Source organism: Oncorhynchus kisutch, linkage group LG13 (assembly GCF_002021735.2).
Source record: "Oncorhynchus kisutch isolate 150728-3 linkage group LG13, Okis_V2, whole genome shotgun sequence".
Lineage (NCBI taxonomy): Eukaryota > Metazoa > Chordata > Actinopteri > Salmoniformes > Salmonidae > Oncorhynchus > Oncorhynchus kisutch.
Window position 1 is genome coordinate 42,531,775 of NC_034186.2, and position 21,525 is coordinate 42,553,299.

General features: G+C 46.6%; 1 protein-coding gene across 2 annotated transcripts; it reads right to left on the bottom strand.

The window, feature by feature from the left end:
• Window positions 1-7,317: 7,317 nt before the first annotated feature.
• stil (STIL centriolar assembly protein) lies at window positions 7,318-20,461 on the bottom strand. Of its 2 annotated transcripts, none has more exons than XM_031786292.1 (17): window positions 20,118-20,461; window positions 19,699-19,784; window positions 19,459-19,566; window positions 19,070-19,185; window positions 18,690-18,877; window positions 16,941-17,197; window positions 16,749-16,832; window positions 16,446-16,532; window positions 14,521-14,671; window positions 13,821-13,930; window positions 13,430-13,550; window positions 12,276-13,259; window positions 12,044-12,167; window positions 11,023-11,260; window positions 10,447-10,600; window positions 9,848-10,167; window positions 7,318-8,690 (listed from the first exon to the last, which is right to left on the bottom strand). In XM_031786292.1, exons 2-17 carry the CDS (start codon window positions 19,707-19,709, stop codon window positions 8,003-8,005), a joined length of 3,741 nt encoding a protein of 1,246 aa, XP_031642152.1. In that variant the 5' UTR covers window positions 19,710-19,784; window positions 20,118-20,461; the 3' UTR covers window positions 7,318-8,002. The 2 variants fall into 2 exon arrangements, with proteins under 2 accessions (XP_031642152.1, XP_020354201.2); XM_020498612.2 differs by having other exon boundaries at window positions 20,084-20,461.
• Window positions 20,462-21,525: the final 1,064 nt, after the last annotated feature.

The following is a 21,525-nucleotide window of genomic DNA, read 5'->3' on the forward strand; positions in this document are numbered from 1 at the left end:
ATGTTTCGGTAGTCTTCCCAAATGAGTATGGAAGCTGATTAATATTTAAATGTTGACATGACAGCTCAGCTGAATGAAGCACAGCTTGTTTCCAGATGTAGGCATCTGGATGGTAGACTTGTTGTGACTGAAGTACATATATATATATATATAGTGGCTGTCACGCCCTGGTCAAAGTATTTTGTGTTTATCTTTATGTATTTGGTCAGGCCAGGGTGTGGCATGGGGTTTTTGTATTGGGGTGTGTTTTGTCTTGGGGTTTTGGTGTTAGTATTGGGATTGTAGCGTAGTGGGTTATCTAGCAAAGTCTATGGCTGTGGTATAGACTTTGGCGCTGGTATGAGGCAGCACGGCGACGCGGATGGAAGCCTGAGAGTCAGCCCCAAAAATTTCTTGGGGGGGGGGGCTCACAGGGAGTATGGCTATGCCAGGTAGGAGACCTGCGCAAACTCCCTGTGCTTACCGGGGGGCTGGAGAGACCGGGCAGGCACCGTGTTATGCTGTGGAGCGCACGGTGTCTCCAGTGCAGGTGCACAGCCCGGTTTGGTATATTCCAGCTCCGCGTATCGGCCGGGCTAGATTGAGCGTCGAGCCAAATGCCATGAAGTCAGCTCTACGCATCTGGTCCCCAGTGCCTCTCCTTGGGCCGGCTTACATGGCACCAGCCTTGCGCTCGGTGTCTCCGGTTCGCCTGCATAGCCCAGTGCGGGCTATTCCACCTCGCCGCACTGGCAGGGCAACCGAGAGCATTCAACCAGGTAAGGTTGAGCAGGCTCGGTGCTCAAGAGCTCCAGTGTGCCTGCACGGCCCGGTCTATCCGTCACCACCTCCACGCACCAGTCCTCCGGTGGCAGCCCCCCGCACTAGGCTGTCTCTTCGGCCCATCCTTACGGGAGCTCCCACCTCTCCAGCGCTGCCAGAGCCTTTCTCCTCTCCTCCGCTGCCGGAGTCTCCCGCCTGTCCAGCGCTGCCAGAGCCTTTCTCCTCTACAGCGCTGCTGGATTCTCCCGCCTGTTTAGCGCTGCCAGAGCCTTTCTCCTCTACAGCGCTGCTGGAGTCTCCCGCCTGTTCAGCGCAGCCAGAGCCTTTCTCCTTTTCTGCGCTGCCGGAGTCTCCCGCCTGTTCAGCGCAGCCAGATCTGCCAGCCTGCATGGAGCAGCCAGAGCTGTCAGTCTGCATGGAGCAGCCAGAGCTGTCAGTCTGCATGGAGCAGCCAGAGCTGTCAGTCTGCATGAAGCAGCCCGAGCTGTCAGTCTGCAAGGAGCTGTCAGTCTGCAAGGAGCTGCCAGTCTGCAAGGAGCTGCCAGTCTGCAAGGAGCTGCCAGTCTGCAAGGAGCTGCCAGTCTGCACGGAGCTGCCAGTCTGCAAGGAGCTGTCAGTCTGCAAGGAGCTGTCAGTCTGCAAGGAGCTGTCAGTCTGCTCGGAGCTGTCAGTCTGCTCGGAGCTGTCAGTCTGCAAGGAGCTGCCAGTCTGTAAGGAGCTGCCAGTCTGCAAGGAGCTGCCAGTCTGTACGGAGCCGCCAGAGCTGCCAGTCTGTAAGAAGCCGCCAGAGCTGTCAGTCTACATGGAGCAGCCAGAGCCGCCAGTCAGCGTGGAGCAGCCAGAGCCGCCAGTCAGCGTGGAGCAGCCAGAGCCGCCAGTCAGCGTGGAGCAGCCAGAGCCGCCAGTCAGCATGGAGCAGCCAGATCTTTCAGTCTGCCAGGATCCGCCAGTCAGCCAGACTCTTCCAGATCTGCCAGTCAGCCAGACTCTTCCAGATCCGCCAGTCAGCCAGACTCTTCCAGATCTGCCAGACTCTTCCAGATCTGCCAGTCAACCAGACTCTTCCAGATCTGCCAGTCAACCAGACTCTTCCAGATCTGCCAGTCAACCAGACTCTTCCAGATCTGCCAGTCAACCAGACTCTTCCAGATCTGCCAGTCAACCAGACTCTTCCAGATCTGCCAGTCAACAAGACTCTTCCAGATCTGCCAGTCAGCCTGGATCTGCCAGTCAGCCTGGATCTGCCAGTCAGCCAGGATCTGCCAGTCAGCCAGGATCTGCTGAAACCACCAGCCAGCCAGGATCTGGTAGATCTATCTACCTGCCTGAGCTTCCTCTCACTCCTGAGCTTCCTCTCACTCCTGAGCTTCCTCTCACTCCTGAGCTTCCTCTCACTCCTGAGCTTCCTCTCACTCCTGAGCTTCCTCTCACTCTTGAGCTTCCTCTCACTCTTGAGCTTCCCCTCAGTCCCGAGCTGTCCTTCAGTCCCGAGCTGTCCTTCAGTCCCGATCTGCTCCTCAGTCCAGTGGGGTTCTGGGTGAGGACTACTAGGCCATGGTCGGCGGCGAGGGTGGACTATCCAGGGACGAAGGGAGAGGGGATTAAGACATTGACTGAGTGGGGTCCTCGTCCCGCGCCGGAGCCGCCACCATGGACAGACGCCCACCCGGACCCTCCCTATTGTTTTGAGGTGCGTTCGGGAGTCCGCACCTTAGGGGGGGGGTTCTGTCACGCCCTGGTCAAAGTATTTTGTGTTTATCTTTATGTATTTGGTCAGGCCAGGGTGTGGCATGGGGTTTTTGTATTGGGGTGTGTTTTGTCTTGGGGTTTTGGTGTTAGTATTGGGATTGTAGCGTAGTGGGTTATCTAGCAAAGTCTATGGCTGTCTGGAGTGGTTCTCAATTAGAGGCAGGTGTTTATCGTTGTCTCTGATTGGGAACCATATTTATCAGCCATATTCTTTGAGTTTGTCGTGGGTGATTGTCCTATTTGTCCTGAGTGTCTTGATGTCCTTGTTTGATGTTAGTTGACACAAGTATAGGCTGTTTTCGGTTCGTTTATTGTTTTTGTAGTGTTCGTGTTTAGTCGTGTTTACGTTTGTTTAAATAAACATGGATCGCAATCGACACGCTGCAGTTTGGTCCGACTCTCCTTCACCACTAGAAAGCCGTAACAGTGGCTTAGAAAAGTATTCAGACCCCTAGTGTTTTTCCACATTTTGTTACGTTACAATGAGCACCATGAAGATTAAAATAGAGGCATTAAAAAAACGAAATGTGTAAACAAAAATGTATGGAATCATTAAAAAACCTCTTACTAAGGAAACTGACAAATCCCAATGGATTTCGACAATACATTTCATTTGTCATTTTGAGTTCCCTTTACATTAGTTGCCGTGGTCCTTTAGAAGAGTTTCGGCAGCTGTCAAAGTCTACTTAGGTCCAAGAAATTTCCCATCGACAACATAAAAAAGGAAAAATTTGGCATGAATTTAGTCTGTTTCACCATGTAATCAGACTTTAAAAAAAACATTGACTAAATAAATAGGTACACATCAATTACCAGGAGATTGGGTATAGTGGTTATCAATAAACGGCCAAAACGTAAATTAAATAGCTTCAACAAATGGTTCAAACAATTGGCATCCATTGCATGTTGAAAATCAAAAGCCCTTTAAATTCAAATAGAGAAAATGACCTGGCTGCCACCATTGAAGAGCTAAATCATAACACTACACCCAAGTGGTAGTAGAAGAAAGACAAGAATTTTGCTCATAAGACCAAGAGCACTGTCGTGATTCGCTAACAGTCTCTGTACATCAGTGGTCACAAACAAATGTATCCATTACAATGAGCACCATGAAGATTAAAATAGAGGCATTATAAAAACGAAATGTGTAAACAAAAATGTATGGAAGCATTAAAAAACCTCTAAGGAAACAAGCAAACTGACAAATCCCAATGGGGTTTCGACAATACATTTCGAGTTCCCTTTACATTAGTTGCCGTGGTCCTATAGAAGAGTTTCGGCAGCTGTCAAAGTCTACTTAGGTCCAAGATATTTCCCATCGACCCTTCTGGTTGAGGACACTCCCTCTGCATTTCTCCTAAAGATGGCCGCCATTTGGCGCCATTCTCTTTCTCCAGACTGTGTTTGGCGCCGCGGGCCAAAAGTTGCATTTTAGGACGCAAGTCTCTGAGTAGCTGACTTTGAGAGTCTGCATGCAGCGCCTGGGGGTTGACAGGGTCGGAGTGGGGCAAGTCGTTGGTGATGTTCTTCAGAACCCTCACTCTTTGCCCTTCTTGTTCCTGTTGAACATGGAACTGTACAGTGTATCCCATCTCCGATTGCTCCTCCTCACTCCCGCTCCCCTCCTCTATCAGCCCGTACCTCTTCATGTACTTGCGGGTGGCAAAGGACATGTTGTTCGGAGACAGAATACTGCTCAGTCCCATGGCACTCTTCTCCGTTGGGGGGTCCTCTGAGAGCAGTGTGCAGGGGCTGAGCCTGGGAAGGGCCTTGGGGGGCTGTTGCCCTCCCCTACAGAGAGCCTGGAGAGCTGCTGGTCACTCAGGTATCGGAGGGCGATGGCGTTGGCCTCCAGGCTGAGATCCACGCTGCCGCCCCATACGCTGAATAGTTGAAAGTAAGTCTTACACAAGCTGTATGTGAAAGTAAATTCATAGTTGAAATGATGGTGTCCTTTGGGCAAATCAGATGTCAATGTAGCCTACATAAACCCAACCTTACTTTGAATTTACTTTCACATACAGCCTCTACAAGAACAGTTAGAGGAGTTACTTTCAACTAGGCAATGTTTCGGTAGTCTTCCCAAATGAGTATGGAAGCTGATTAATGTTTAAATGTTGACATGACAGCTCAGCTGAATGAAGCACAGCTTGTTTCCAGATGTAGGCATCTGGATGGTAGACTTGTTGTGACTGAAGTACATATATATATATATATATATATATATATATATATATATATATATAGTGGCTTAGAAAAGTATTCAGACCCCTAGTGTTTTTCCACATTTTGTTACGTTACAGCCACCCAATACCCCATAATGACAAAGCGAAAACAGGATTTTAGAAATGTTTGCAAATGTATTACAAATAAAAAACAAGAATACCTTATCTACATAAGTATTCGGGAACCATTGCTATGAGATAAAAAATTGAGTCCAGGTGCAGCCTGTTTCCATTGATAATCCTTTAGATGCTTCTACAACTTGAATTGGAGTCCACCTGTGGTAAATTCAATTGATTGGACATGTTTTGGAAAGGCACACACTTTACACCACTGCATGTTAGTCAGGTTAAATCAATGTAATTAAGTGAAGTTTTATCCTAACTTCAAAGTTTTACAAAGCTGGTTGAAATGAGATGAAAACAGTACCGGTTGATGATTTAAAAAAATCCAATTGTACTTTCTGTATTTCCACAATATGCTGACAAATTGTTTTTTTAAAGTGTCCCGCAGTTGAGAATATTAGAGGCATATCCAGAGACCAAAAAGCTGAACAGATAACCTTTTTGATTTGCAGGAAGGGGAATTGCATTGAATCAAATGATTAATTTACAATTCTTTAACACCATTAAGCGAGGGGTGCTTATGTCATGATGTCAATTATGCCTCGACATCAGATGTGGGGTATCACCTTTGGGGTCTGAATTCAGTGGTACAATATTCAAACAAAACTGCAAGAGGAGAATTCTTTGATTAGAACTTAATGTCAACATATAATTCTAATTCTTATCATATCGATGTCACAAAGGTTAAATGATTTGGAATGTTTACCGTTACCATGTAAACCTGTTTGTTAGCTCCAATTCTACATTTTTTTATGTAAAATTCTCATTATCCTTTTTGAAAATGAAGAAGGCAATTAAAAAATGGTTTCGAGGTTGGTGTTTTTTTTGCTTTGTGTGCTGCTGTAGCACCAACGAGACTAAAACCAGGACAAGAAATGGAAGAAAACAACGAAAGAACAAAGAGACTGAATTTATTGAATTGACAGACCTTGGGAAAAACACTTCAATCAATGGATCATGCAAACGATCTGGCACAACAAAGAAGGAAGCACCTGAAACATTGAAAAATGACACTCCAACATCAACAAGCAGCAAGATCTCAAATAATACCTTGAACAAAGAGTCACCTGGTGACCTTTCTGTTGAGGACTGTAAGGCCCAGCCTTTTTACCCAACCAACCATTCTCCGCAAGAGGAGAACCCACTTATTCTCCAGTCTGGTCCATTGCTAGATTGCACAGCTGATCATTGGCCATACTTCCCTCCAAACCTCCTGCCCCCACCACCCCTGGAGCAAAAAACAACCATGACCGAGAGCTTTGGAGATCTCGCTCTGCTCCAGCCTGGTCAGTCCATGGGAGATGCCTGGAACACTTCAGACATTAGGTAAATATCATTACAGCTAATACTGCATTATGGTACTTGTACGATCTTTTCATTTAATGACCCAACAGAATTCAATAGTTCTGATTTCCCTTGATGACTAGAAGCAAGGTCCCATACTGTACAATGACAGAAGAGTTAGCTACAGCACATAGTTTGGAACCAAACCAGGAACAGGGTGTTATGTCATGTGTGTATCCTATAGAGCGGAAGAACCTCGTTGTCTGGAGGTTGTGAAAAACCTGACAGGCCTGTGGGGCAGCAGTGTGCAACGCCAGCCTCATCCGACGTCACCAGCCAATCACCTCAGCCCCGCCCTGAGCCAGTATCTGGACTCCACCACCACACCGATGATCTTTGACCTCCAGAAACTGGGCCTGACCTCTGATTTCATGGAGGTGCCTGAGGAGATGCTGTTTATGGAGGTGTGGGACCTCGGTGAGGGCGCAGGGGACCAGCGCTATAAGGCCAAGTGGGAAATTACCGGGACAAACGGCATTGTGCTAGACGAGGGCACCTGGCTGCAGAACGATGACAACTGGTGAAACCACACATGAAAGACTATCCTGTTGGGTGAACAATTATCTTCATCTTACGATTCACAAGTGTGTGAATACATTAAAAAGACTATTCTTGCATTCCTTCTCTTCTTTAATCCCTCCAACATGCATTACAAAAAGGAAGAGCAAAACGTAGATCTGGTAAGCAGATGTGGAGAAAGAAATGTGACAGGTGCAGGTATAGGATGACTATATCTGAGCTATACTCTTACTCTGTGCCGACATGCTGTTTGCATGTGATTAACCACATTTTCCATTGAGCTCAGGATAGTCCATTCCCCCCACAACATTATATTTATCCAGGAGCCCAGCTCTAGCACAGATTAGCAACATTTCACAATTGAAATCACTAGTATTTGTCTGTTTATTCTAGATATGCCTGATGTGTGACATGGCAGATTTTTTGAAGAGCGGTGAGGCGAGGTTAACAGTGGGAAGTCTATGTCAGAGGGGTGTGAAATGACTTCAGGGATAGAAGTCTGGGTTGGGGAGGGACAGTAGAGGGCTAACTAATTAGAACACTAAAATGTAAATTCACAAAAGAAAGAAAACCATCTGTGGAAAAAGTACAAAACTTATGAATCAGGTACATATTTATTGAGGCAATTTTAAATAGAAAGTTCAAGTTGAGACACTTGAAATAATGCTCAAGGCATTTCATGTACAAACACAAGAAAAACAATATAGCATGAAGGAAACTTAGATATTTACAACATAAAAAAGGACAAATTTGGCATGAATTTCACCATGTAATCAGACTTTAAAAAAAATCCCAACATTGACTAAATAAATAGGTACACATCAATTACCAAGGGATTGGGTATAGTGGTTATCAATAAACGGCCAAAACGTAAATTAAATAGCTTCAACAAATGGTTCAAACAATTGGCATCCATTGCATGTTGAAAATCAAAAGCCCTTTAAATTCAAATAGAGAAAATGACCTGGCTGCCACCATTGAAGAGCTAAATCATAACACTACACCCAAGTGGTAGTAGAAGAAAGACAAGAATTTTGCTCATAAGACCAAGAGCACTGTCGTGATTCGCTAACAGTCTCTGTACATCAGTGGTCACAAACAAATGTATCCATTACAATGAGCACCATGAAGATTAAAATAGAGGCATTATAAAAACGAAATGTGTAAACAAAAATGTATGGAAGCATTAAAAAACCTCTAAGGAAACAAGCAAACTGACAAATCCCAATGGGGTTCGACAATACATTTCGAGTTCCCTTTACATTAGTTGCCGTGGTCCTTTAGAAGAGTTTCGGGAGCTGTCGAAGTCTACTTAGGTCCAAGAAATTTCCCATCGACCCTTCTGGTTGAGGACACTCCCTCTGCATTTCTCCTAAAGATGGCTGCCATTTGGCGCCATTCTCTTTCTCCAGACTGTGTTTGGCGCCGCGGGCCAAAAGCTGCATTTTAGGACGCAAGTCTCTGAGTAGCTGACTTTGAGAGTCTGCATGCAGCGCCTGGGGGTTGACAGGGTCGGAGTGGGGCAACTCGTTGGTGATGTTCTTCAGAACCCTCACTCTTTGCCCTTCTTGTTCCTGTTGAACATGGAACTGTACAGTGTATCCCATCTCCGATTGCTCCTCCTCACTCCCGCTCCCCTCCTCTATCAGCCCGTACCTCTTCATGTACTTGCGGGTGGCAAAGGACATGTTGTTCGGAGACAGAATACTGCTCAGTCCCATGGCGCTCTTCTCCGTTGGGGGGTTCTCTGAGAGCAGTGTGCAGGGGCTGAGCCTGGGAAGGGCCTTGGGGGGCTGTTGCCCTCCCCCTACAGAGAGCCTGGAGAGCTGCTGGTCGCTCAGGTATCGGAGGGCGATGGCGTTGGCCTCCAGGCTGAGATCCACGCTGCCGCCCCACATGCTGGTCGCCGTCGACTCTGGGAGGGTCAGTCTGCTGATGACCGCCTCCGGGTTGATGCCGGCCAGGGTACTGGGGAGAAGGAAACGGGAGCTGCATTTACAATCAAAGCTACAGGAACACCTTCTGCATAAGGGAATGATGTCGAACTTACATGAGAATGAGCCAGAAAGTAGGAGAATTGGCCATTGTAATAGCCCCTATTGTAATGTTAAAATGGCTGTAACCATAATCAAGGATGGAAAAAGTACCCAATTGTCATACTTGAGTAAAAGATACCTTAATAGAAAAAGACAAGTAAAAGTCACCCAGTATAATACTACTTGAGTAAAAGTTGAAGTACTTAGTTGTAAATATACTTAAGTATCAAAAGTAAATGTAATTACTAAAATATAATTATCAAAAGTAAAACATTATTTCAAATTCCTTACATTAGGCAAACCAGATGGTGCCATTTTCTTGTTTAACATTTTTTTCTTTACAGAAAGCCAGGAGCACACTCCAACACTCAGACATCATTTACAAATGAAGCAGGTGTTTAGTGAGCCGCCAGGGATTTTCTCTCGATAATTGGACCATTTTCCTGTCCTGCCAAGCATTCAAAATGTAACGTAAAAAATAAATTATTTTCTTTAGGAATGCAAACTGGACAGTTTTATCTCAATCTTCATTCAAAGACTCAATAATGGACACTCTCACTGACAGTTGTGGCTACTTTGTGTGGTGTATTGTTTTCTCTACCGTCTTGCCCTTTGTGCTGTTGTCTGTGCCCAATAATGTTTCTACCATGTTGTGCTGCAGCCATGCGTTGCTACCATGCTGTGTTGTCATATTCTGCTGACTTGCCATGTTGTCGTCTTAAGTCTGTCTCTATGTATTGTTGTGGAGTCTGTCGTGTCCTATACTTTATTCATTTCTAATCCCAGCTCCCGTCCCCGCAGGAGGCCTTTTGGCAGGTCGTCATTGTAAATAAGAATATTCTTACCTGGCCTAATTAAATAAATAATTAGTGAAGTTAAAGTTGCCAAAAAATATATACACCAAAAAACAACTTAAGTAGTATTTGAAAGTATTTTTACACCACTGATAATAAGGTACATGTTCAGTGTCTGAAACTTCCTTCCCAGTCCTACTGCTAGGTGGCACTATTGTTACACCATAAGACTACTACATCTATGACCTATGTGCAAAGATAGTCAAGTAAAGCTGAAACATCAAGGCAAACATACCTGGCACTCTCGACAGAGCTGCGCCTGGTCTTGCCCCCGGGGTCAGCAGAGTTCAGGTCCACGTTGACCCCTAGCTGCTGCAGCTGGCGCAGCGTGGCGTGGAGCACCTGGTCCCTTCCTTTTGGCTGCTCCCCTCCTTTGGGCTCCGGCCTCCGGGAGCTGACAGGAACCGGGCTAGGGGACGACTGCTGGGACTGACAGTGGAATACTTGTCTAGGGGACAAGCTGTGGCTCTCCTGCCGTGGGTACGAGGTCCTTTGGTCTTCTTCCTCGTCGACCTCCTCGTTCACTGATCCCTGGAGGCGGCTGTTCACTTGGCCCTGTGGAAGGATGAAGAATGTCAGATCTTTATTGGTAAAAGTGCTTCTCGTACGTTTAGTTCCAAGCGACAGATAGTCAAAAAAGGGATCTCACAGGACGGAGGCTGGCCACATAACATGTTGGATTAAGCGTTTCACTGCAATACTAGATTCTGTTGAAACATTGCTCCAAAATAAAGCATACCAGAATGAAAGACGGTGCAAATACAAACAGACTAATCACTTGGGGCCGTGCTCATAAGTGTTTCATGGAGAAAGAGCCTATAAAGAGTACTCTACCAGTAGATCCTGATAAAACCGCTGATCGTCCATGGCCTTGGACTCCTCACTCTTGGTGTCGTCTCTCTGTGGAGACTGGGACTGGTAGTACATGCTGGCACTCTCCCCCAACACTGGACTCTGGAAAGAACAGTCTCCAAATGCTGACTGAGTCCTGCAGGAAATGCACAATAAACACAAGGCGGTTCATACTCCGGTAAAAATAAATTCACTGAAATGGCCACGAGGTGGCACCAGTGTTCAGATGGTGAGCCGTCACAGTTGGTGGGATCACACGTCTGATGCCAGTTGTGAGGGCCCACCCTATCGTGGATATTTTCACATCGCCCATGTTCTTCGTGGCTGGGTTTCAGATTGAAACTCTCTCTATTCCTTTCAATCATTAAAGCCTCATTCTTGTGAAATGAAGGGAGTAAAATGGTGTCCACTCCTCTTTGAGTTCTTGGTGGTGAACTACGACCATTACTTTCTTGCATTCTTCCAGTCAATTCAAATTGAGGGCTGGGCCAATGTAAAAAAATAAAAAAATAAAAAAAACAAGCGCTCGGTTTGAAATGCAGCCAACCGTTTGCTTACCTCAGGTGCGTTGACTGATTGGCTGGTGAGCCTGGCACCCGTCCCTCCCGGACCCCGCTCTCTTCTTCCGAGCCACATATGTGCCTGCTGTGGGTAAGGTTGGCACTGCCAGAGCTCCGACTAGAGGAGGCCCTGCTGCCATCAGGAGCGCCAGGCCCTCTGTGCCACTCTGGCCGTGGGCACTCCTTGTCATCGCGAGTGGGGGCATCGACTGGGACGCCCCAGAACAGACTGGCACCTGAAGAGGAGGGAAGAGATGAAGTTAGTTGACTAAGGGTGTGTCCGTAAATTCACTCTGGCTATCTCGTCCAATTTCAGAGCACTCACGTCGGAGTGTGCCAGAGGGCAGAATAATGAATTTACGAACGCGCAACACCGGCTGAATATTACCGGGGTCAATAAACCGGGGTTGGTAAAAAAAAATAAAAAATTAAGTTCTTCAATTGTTGCCAGCAGCAGTTAGTCACTAACGCTCTAGATAACCAGCTCTGCTAGGGCAAGTAAAATGGTTAGAGTGAGTTTCTCTCATTTGTGTCTGGAAGTAGCTAGCCAACATTAGCCTGTTAGCTTGGGTGCCGTTGTGAAGAACGCTCGGATCAACCCTACTCCTCGGCCAGAGCGTCCAGTGGGCGCACCGAACGCGAAACACTGAATTTACGAACGCCCAGAACGCACACCAAAGTGAATTTACAAACACACCCTATATGGTATAGTAAACAAAACAAAAAAAAACTCCAAAACAGTTACACAACAAAATAGTAATCATAGGTGTATTGATACTGGGTAGTCCAAATTCACCTTTTCTATTCAGGAGACTTGGAGAGAAAAGAAAAGGCCATGTTCTCAGCAGATCTCAAATGAACCATAAGTGAGAAATACGATTTTCACAGTGTTTCTGGAGACTAGAGCGTCACACAGTCTCGCAAAAACGAGTGACAGACGTAGTATTGGATCAAGATGCAGTGGATAGACAAACTATGACTATCCACCATGTATAAGCAGTGATGAATGACTCTAGTACCTGTGCCTACAGCGATGCTAACACTTCTCTTGGTCTGTTGTCCAGGGGAGGTCTGTGTCTGGATGACTGCCTGCTCAGTGGATGAGCTCCCCCTTTTCCCTTGGGCCTCAAGTAGCTTCTGGATCTGAAATCAACAGGTTAAGAAAGATTGAGAACCCCTGTTCTAAAGCTTTAAGATTGTGTCATTTGATACAGTGTCTGATATCCACAATGACACCGTGGAGAAGCTGACCTGGGCCTGCAGTAACTTGAGCTGCCGGTCTTGGTCCACCAGGATTCTATAGGCGTCAGAGGCTAGGAGGTTCATAGGCCCGTCCAGGGGAGAGAGAGGGGGGGTTGCCTGGGCCTGGCAACACTGGTTCTGACAGGCGGGGGCTTGAAGCTCCAAGCGGCCCCTGGGAGAGCAGGGCCCCTGAGAGGGGAAGTGGTGTGTGGTGGGTGGGCCCCCGGTGAGGCATGCTGGGCTGTAGTGAAGGTTTGTTTGGCGAGAGGTGGGGGGGTTACTTTCAGCGTTGGAGCAGAAGTGCCCACCCGGGGTCCCTGAGGCCCCCTGCCAGTGGTTGGGGTGGTACAAGGGGGTATGGTCATGTTGTTGGAAGGAGCAGCACCCGCAAGGCTGGTTCAAGTTGGGATTGGGGGTGCTGTGGAAGTGCTTGGGATGGACTGGGGGCTGTTGGTGAGTGGGCATGAGGGCTGGGGTTGGGGGGGGACCGGGGCTGTGCCTGGGGATGGGTTGTGGCGAGTTTCCGACAGGGGAGGCCCCTCTGTGAGAGGGGCGGCCTTGGGTTTGATGGAACTGCCTGGCCTGATGGACTGATCCGTTAGGAGAGGAGCCAGTCTTTGGAGAGGAGGAGGATGAAGTAGAGGCAGACGACCTCTTCCCAAACTGCGGAGGGGCTGATTTCCTGCTGGAGGAGGGGGGCCAGAGAGGTGGTGGCTGCTGCCCGGGGGTGAGGGAAGCTCTTCTGCTGCCTTTGCCCTGGGAGGCCATGGCAGGGGTCAGGGGCTTTCTAATGGGAGGGGGGCCCCCGAGGATGGTGGGACCCTGGTCTGGGGGTCTGGCAGCCCAGGGGTGGAGCTGGTGGGAGGGAGGGGCACTTCCTCTGTGCTGCAGAGCTGGGAGTGGAGGATGAGAGCGACCCATGGTCTTTCCATCCAGGAAACTGCCGTCCATCACTAGAGAGAGCTCCGGCACAGAGGGGTGGACCTGCTTGGTCTGAAACAAAAAGGTATAACATTTACAACAGACCCTAAAGTATAAATAGACTATGCTTCAAATGAAAAAATAGAGCAACCTCCTCTGGTTACAGCATAGATACAGCATTCCAAAGAGAGGGAAAGGAAGAAAAATAAGGAGACAGACACCGAGAGAGAGAGAGCACTGACCTGCTGGGTGAGAGGGTGTGGGTTTGGGGAGGGCCTGGGGGAGAGGTCCTCATCCTCCACTCCAGAGTCATGGTCGCTGATTGACAGCCTGTCCTGCGGAGAGGCTGCCACTGACGCAGGGCTGAGGGAGAGAAGAGGACAGACACTGTCAAACACTGGTGAGCCCATTGTCTAATCTAACACACAGCAATTCCTGTGAAGTCATAAAATCCAGTTAGAGGATCGTTCTCATGAGTTTAGTTAGTAGTTAATAACAAAAGACTGATTGATTCTTGTCACCCAACACACAGACAAAAAGCCACCACACACTGAGACGGCATCTAATCTCAATCCACTGCTCCAGTCGGGGTAATATTGTTACAGCAGATGCTTGAGAGAAGAGCTTGTATACCTTGTTAAGGAGACACGGGACACCAGTTCCCTGAAGAACTCAGCCTCACGGTTCTGGGTCTCGGCACTGAGCTCAAACTTCAGAGTACAGCCCTCGGAGATATCTACATTCTGCACAGACAAGGAACAAAAGAAAATCAAGTCTCATTTTGACGTGGATTATCCACCTTGTATAAATTATGTAATCGCCATCCTTAACACCTGCCAGCTTAACCCGGAAGCCAGCTGCACCAACGTGTCAGAGGAAACATAGTTCAAATGGCGACAGCCTGCAGGCACCCGGCCCGCCACAAGGAGTCAATAGGGCGCGATGAGACAAATAAAGCCCCCCTGTCCAAACCCTCCCCTAACCCGTACGTACGATGGTGGGCCAATTGTGCGGTGTCCTATGGGAGTTCCTGCCACGGCCGGTTGTGGCATGGCCCGGGAATGAACCCGGGTCTGTGGTAATGCTTCTAGCATTGCCTTTAGACCGCTGCGCCACTCAGGAGGCCCATAAATTACTATTGTTGTAATAGTGGGTAAAGGCCACTAGAGGGCTTTTCATACTACTAAGCTGAGCCAAAACAAGCTGAACTGCACCGACCTTATGCATCGACAATAGTTGTTGGAACCATGTTGGTAAGCTCAATGTGAAAGGGAAATGTCCGAGCATGGTTCAGGTTGGAGCGATAGAGTGAGTCAGGCATAAGTGTGCCTACCTGGTAGAGAGTGAGTGACTCAGTGCTGGTGAGCAGTTGAAAGGTCATGTCCTGCTGCTGCCCACTGCAAGGCTGAACCTGGTAGAACTCTGGCTCCCTGTGGGTCAGTGAGTACAGCACCACAAGGAACGCACCGCCCTCAGACATCACCCTGGAACACACCAATAAATCAGGGGTAAGTTCATTAAAACATTTTGAAGCGAGAAGGTTGCCCAACTGAACCAATAAGAACACTGATTGATGTATTCCATTGAAGTGCAACGGTGTGAAAATGTTGTGTAACGTTGCAGATAGAAATCTCATGAATAGAGCTGTCTGACAAATCCCTATTCTACACATGTACAGTGCATTCGGAAAGTATTCAGACCCCTTGACTTTTTCCAAATTTTGTTACGTTACAGCCTTATTCTAAAATGGATTACATTGATGGGGGGGGGGACAATATACACACACACAATACCCAATAACGACAAAGCAAAAGCAAGTTTAGAATTGTTTGCAAATGTATAAAAACACAGATATCACATTTATATAAGTATTCAGACCCTTTACATAGTACCTTCCTGAAGCCCCTTTGGCAGAGATGTATGACACTACAAGCTTGGCACACTTGTATTTGGGGAGTTTCTCCCATTCTTCTCTGTAGATCCTCTCAAGCTGTTCGGTTGGATGGGGAGCATTGCTGCACAGCTGTTTTCAGGTCTCTCCAGAGGTGTTTGATCGGGTTCAAGTCCGGACTCTGGTTGGACCATTGACGGACATTGAGACTTGTCCCAAAGCCACTCCTGAGTGATCTTGGCTGTGTGCTTAGGGTCGTTGTCCTGTTGGAAAGTGAACCTTCACCCGAGTCGGAGGACCTGAGCGCTCTGGAGCAGTTTTTCATCCAGGATCTTTCTGTAGTTTGCTCTGTTCATCTTTCCCCTCATCCTGACTAGTCTCCCAATCCCTGCCGCTGAAAAACATCTCCACAGCATGATGTTGCCACCATGCTTTACCATAGGGATGGGGTCAGGTTTCCTCCAGCTGTGACACTTGGCATTCAGGCCAAAGAGATCAATCTTGGTTTCATCAGACCAGAGAATCTGGTTTCTCTCAGTCAGAGTCATTTAGGTGCCTTTTGACAAACTCCAAGCAGGCGGTCATGTGCCTTTTACTGAGGAGTGGCTTCCGTCTGGACACTACCATAAAGGCCTGATTGGTAGAGTGCTGCAGAAATGGTTGTCCTTCTGGAAGGTTCTCCCATCTCCACAGAGGAACTGTGGAGCTCTTTCAGAGTGACTATAGGGTTCTTGGTCACCTCCCTGACCAAGGCCCTTCTCTCCCGATTGCTCAATTTTGCCGGGCAGCCAGCTCTAGGAAGAGTCTTGTGCCTCAACACAATCCTGTCTCGGAGCTCTACAGACAATTCCTTGGATAAGGTATCCATTATTTATTTGTAATAAATTTGTCATTATGGGGAATTGTGTGTAGATTGATGAGTAAAGAAAAATATATAATCCATTTTAGAATAAGGCTGTAATGTAACAAAACGTGGAAAATGTCAAAGGGTCTGAAAACTTTGACTGCACTGTACAGCTAAAGCTAACCTTCATGAATAAGCACCGATGGACTAAAAATATTTCATGATTTGGTAAAAAAAAATAAACATCTTAAGCATAGAAACCATAATTCATAAACATTTATAATAATTTAGAAGCATAATTGATTCATGCTTATTCATGAACGTTATTACAAAGTGCCTAGCCTGCAGGCCCACTTCAGTTGTGCTTCAACCAACGTCTGTGTTCGTTACTGTATGTTTGGGATAACAACCACAAAACAGTTGGCTACAGCACAGAGTATGGAGCCAGACTACCTTCAGCCAAGTGAGAAATGACAATCAGAGTGCTATTTGGAATATGTGAACAGATGGGCATCCCACTCACTTGTCATGGAGGGAGGAGCTGAACAGGTACCTCAGACACCACGCCCACACCTGGGGGTTGTAGATGTGGGTGACCCCACTCAACCATCTGCCACAGACAACACCACAAGCACGTCAACCAAACTGTACACTACTGCTAATGAGGTGGCACACACACCCAACAACAGCTTGAGTACTATAAGGAAGGATAAATCCTTTTGTGGATCAGATTATCTCCAATGAATGGAGTCCCCCCAAGCCCGCACATCCAAAATAATAACATATGTTGGCCGAAAAATATAATGTCAATGGAGGGCTTTCTCACACTCCGACCAGTGGAAGAGTGTAGGCCTTCGGGTCAGACTCTAGTAGTAGCAGCAGTTTCCGGGTTTGATCCATGGTCAGAAAGCTGAACAAAATGTAGACCAGAGGCATTAATTAATAACACAGCGATAAAAATAAATGATTGGCATGACTTGTTTAATATGTTATTCCATGTTATGGCTTTAATCCTTACCCTTGTTTGCGGCTGGCGCTGCTGTGTAGCGGCTGGGTGAGGCTGGCCGTGCTGCTCAGGTTCCTGGCCAAGGCGGTGGGGATGATGGGCACAGGCCGGACGGGCACAGCGTCCAGCGTGTTGCCGGGGGCGGTGGCGGCCCAGCGCAGGCAGAAGCCCAGACTGTCACCTTGTTGGAAGCAGCTGAGGTGGGCTCGTAGGGCCAGCAGCTTAGACAGGTCCAGGGACTCCCGGCTGCTGCAGCAGTGCTGGAGCATCTGAACAGGTAGGGTGGGAGGGAGGATGGCGACATAGTTTAGGGCTGTTTAAATTGAGCACATTCCACGGTCGCAGTTCCTGGGCACTGGATCAAAGGTTTCCCCTGGTGGCACTGGTGCCACTAACCTTTTCAGTTATATTGTATGGTATGACGCAAAACTACTTGTTCTAATTACTAGGGCTGACCCCATTTAGTCGACTGGTCGATTGTTTGGTCGATAGGCTGTTTTTCGACAAAGATTTCTTTAGCCGAGCATTTAGCTAAAAAATAGAATCATGTGTACAAGACACCAGTCTGATTCGCACATGGGGATGGCACAGTCCATCACTAAAACATGTACATGGTTATACTACATAAGAACACTAATCAAAATTATATTTTATAACAAATGCATTTTCTCCCACGTTGGATAGTGGCCTCTGTCCACAGTTCCGAAACATCAGCGCATTGTTGAATTGCCGCTTTTTCCTAGACCATGTTGCTATGTGCATAATAGCAAAGTTACCCAGCATATTGGTGTTGAGAACAATGTGGCAGAGGCAGCAGTGGAGTTAGGAGATGAGAAAACAGCTCTTGTTTTAATTGTCTAAGAATAGCAAGGAGAGAGGAAACCAACTTAAATACACTGAACAAAAATATAAAAACGCAACATGTAAAGGGTTGGGCCCATGTTTCATGAGCTGAAATAAAAGATCCCAGAAATTGTCCATCTATTCATCGTAGGGTAAGTTGAATACCCCTGCACTGGAGTATCTTTTCAATAGAATGGATCATCTGTGGAATAACGCACTTCACGGTTGGACCAAAACATGGCTTTATCTGCCCCCAAAAATAGGTTGTTTTGATTGAGGTGACCAGGTAGAAAGTGCAGCTTGCACCAATTTGACCAATTAAAAGCTAAACATGACTAAATGGTCACAGTCTGGAGCCCTGGGTTCAGTAATAAGCAACACCTGTTGCTGACAGGTTGCAATAACTGCCAACTTAGGAGTAGAGGGAGTATGCTCCTTCTGTTATCCAGGCAACAGAAGAGGTGGGCCATCTCGTTAGGCAGTTAAGAGGGTGGGTTGAACTTAACCTACAGTTGGGACCAATGTAAATTCCAGTTAGAAAACACAGCATTGTAAGAAAATACGGTAACTAGTGGTTAGAGCGTTGGGCCAGTAACCGAAAGGTTGCTAGATTGAATCCCCGAGCTGACAAGGTAAAAATCTGTCGTTCTGCCCCTGAACAAGGCAGTTAACTCACTAGGCTGTCATTGTAAATAAGAATTTTGTTCTTAACTGCCTTACCTAGTTAAATAAAGGTTAAAGTTTTTAAAAATGGTATGGTTATTGCTCGTATTCTGGTAAGCCTAACCTTCATTTCATAACATCCTCATAAAACCAACTTCTTCATCATACTATTCACACAATACATAGTTGCACAGTGTTATATGAGTAATAAGAGGACATTTACTTTCAGTGCAGACATTAACATATTCATGTTACCTTAAAAGAGATGTGGAAGACTTCTGCCGAGTGAACCATGGTGTCTGTAGCAGAGACCCCCTGTGTTTCCAGCACACAGGGCACCAGGACGTCCCCGGGCATCAGGGCAGTGGGCACCTTTCCAGAGGAGCCAGGCTGCCCTCGGCCTGGGTCGAACCGGTCCAGTGTCAAAGTCACACCCTCTTCATCTTGGAGAAAGTGTGGAGAGAGAACACAGGGGCAGTTTAAATTTTAAAAAATTGTCAAACTTAAAGAGTACTTACTTAGCAAGCATATCCAAGCAATCATTATCATGAGTATAAAATAATTATTTTCCATCTAAAAACATGTTTGCTCTTTTCTTTCTCAATATTTGTCATGAAAAAAATAATACTTCTCACCAGAATCCACAGCAATAGTCCCCAGCAAGTAACAGCTGAACTCAGGCTTGTTACTCTGTCGAGCATGGCGGTGGGCCAAGCGAAGAGTTTTCTCCACAAGAAGTAGCCGGGGATTTCTGTTCAATAGTAAACAGGTTTTCAAGTAGTGAAGGCAGAACATGACCAAATAACAAATCACAGGTTGTGTTTCAATAGTCTCCCTCGTATCCTTTCTTTCAACTGAACTGATTGGAGAGAATTAAGCAGATGAAAGCAAGCCTGACATATTGCTTACATCCGGCCAAGATTTCTCAAATCAGTACAGATGATGGGCTGGAGATGAGAAAGCCACTGTGTACTACTGTGCTGCATCCTAAGCAGTCACTGTCAAAGAGAACCCAGTAGTCTACCTGTAATAGGAGAGGTGGAGGCTAACCACATCCCCATTAGGTGTGGGGTCCCATAGGGCTACTTTGGATTTGGGGAAGGTGAGGGCAGCAAGCGCATTCTCTGGTGACCTGTGGTATGGTTAACAATGTCAAATACTGTCAGACAAACTTTCCAGTGGGACATGTAATTGTATTGGAATTATTAGGAAATAAATGAGAAATGTAACAGGTTTGATATATGCAAAGGAAACATGTACATACCTTGTTGCCATCTTCAGATTATCTGGTTTGTAAACATTGTCCAAGACGTGAGATGGCAAGCCTTTCAAATTCACCTGAACACTCGTCTGTGGACAGGAAAGGCGTTGTTCTGTCAACAAGAACTGGCTATGACTCTGAGACCAACACTTTGACATCGTTATGTCAAGGCCAAACACCGGGTAAAATCTAAATGTGTGTGCATGACACCATGCACATTTTCAAGCAATTCACTGACACCAAAATACTAGCTGGCAACGTAACATTAGCTAGCTACTGCAGTTAGCTAGTTAAAAGGACTTTAGCCACCTGGCAAGTTTAGAAAATGGGACAGCTAGCTAACGTTGCTGTAACTACCTAGCTAACGTTAGCTCAAAAACCCCGTTACCTATGTCAGTCCAATTTGTGACCATAGCACATACAGTAATATTCTTCACCAAACGTAGCCAGTTAACGAACTAGCGATCTTATGGGTTGGCGTGCCACCGAGTCGTGATGGCTGTCTGAAATGTTCGGAGAACGGTCTTCAAGCTGCTGTCCCTCAACTAAGACTTCCTCCGCGACAACATCAAAGTAGTCATATCCGCGGTAAATCCACACTTTCTCGGTCTTGTTTCGTTATATATATGTTTTTACTTCACTTGGCAGCGACCTATCGTCGCATCGAATGAATCCCTTTCCGCATTGCTAGCTAAACGCAGAACACAAACGTCCTTTGCGATAAATCAAACGTAATTGATTATGGCGCTGTTTCCAGGTTCCAATGGCGGGGCATGAAATCCAGCCAATAGAAAGCTCCGTTTCATGGCTGCCATGGCTCCAATCAGAGGAGCTGACAATATCACCCGCTCAGCCCACCCAGTCCTTTTATCGTAATGGCGATGCAGTACACGAGTCTTGTTGAGGTTGCAAAGAATATGAAATGGCGATAATGCTATATGCTACACCGTACATCAAGTCTTGCAACGATGAGCTACGTTTTTGATACTGACAGCCATTTGAATGAAACAAAAACAAAAACACAAGGGGGCGCAATTATACCAGGTTATACAGTAATACACCCAGGCATTTTGCTATGCCACAGACATCCCATCTTTATTGACAGAAGCACGGCAGGCAAACAAAATTACTATGCCACATCAAATCAACCACAAACATCAGTATCATTTTCAAACCTAATCTTTCACACGATGCTTTTAATTTGTAGATAGTACCAGTCACAGAAGGGCTTTTCCCAACATGACCACCATTCACAGATGCACAGTGATGCTCCATCCTGCTTGAAGGGTTGTCATGATGGTATTCAGGAAAGAGCAATGTAATATTGACTTTGCACAAGAGCTTGGTCTGACAGAATTTAGGCTATTACAGAATTGGCCGTAAGTAATCCTGCTCCCCTGTACACCCAAACATCAGCTGGGATCAGCAAGGGGTTTGACATGACATCATCACACATTTGACTCAGTAGAACTCATTTTGACCCTGATAGAAATAATCTCTAGTCCGTCCATGCCTCATTCACTCATGCTGGCTGAGACCAATGGGTTCCAGGTTGAAGTGATTGCAACAGCGTCTAGCCAATGGCTGGCCGTCATGGATTCATTTTGCCCTAATCCATTTCAGTTCAGAGGAGATTAACAATCCAAACCAATTGTTGATATGCAGAGAGAGACTGTGTGACAGAGAGCGGGGGACAGGAAGGAGTACTGTGAGGAATTTCACATGTGAAGATGATTGAGGTACCCCATTCTGTTTAGTGAGATATTTGGGGAATTTAGACAGTCATGGAGCCTGAGGATTTGAACCTGCATCTCATCAGGGAAATCAGCA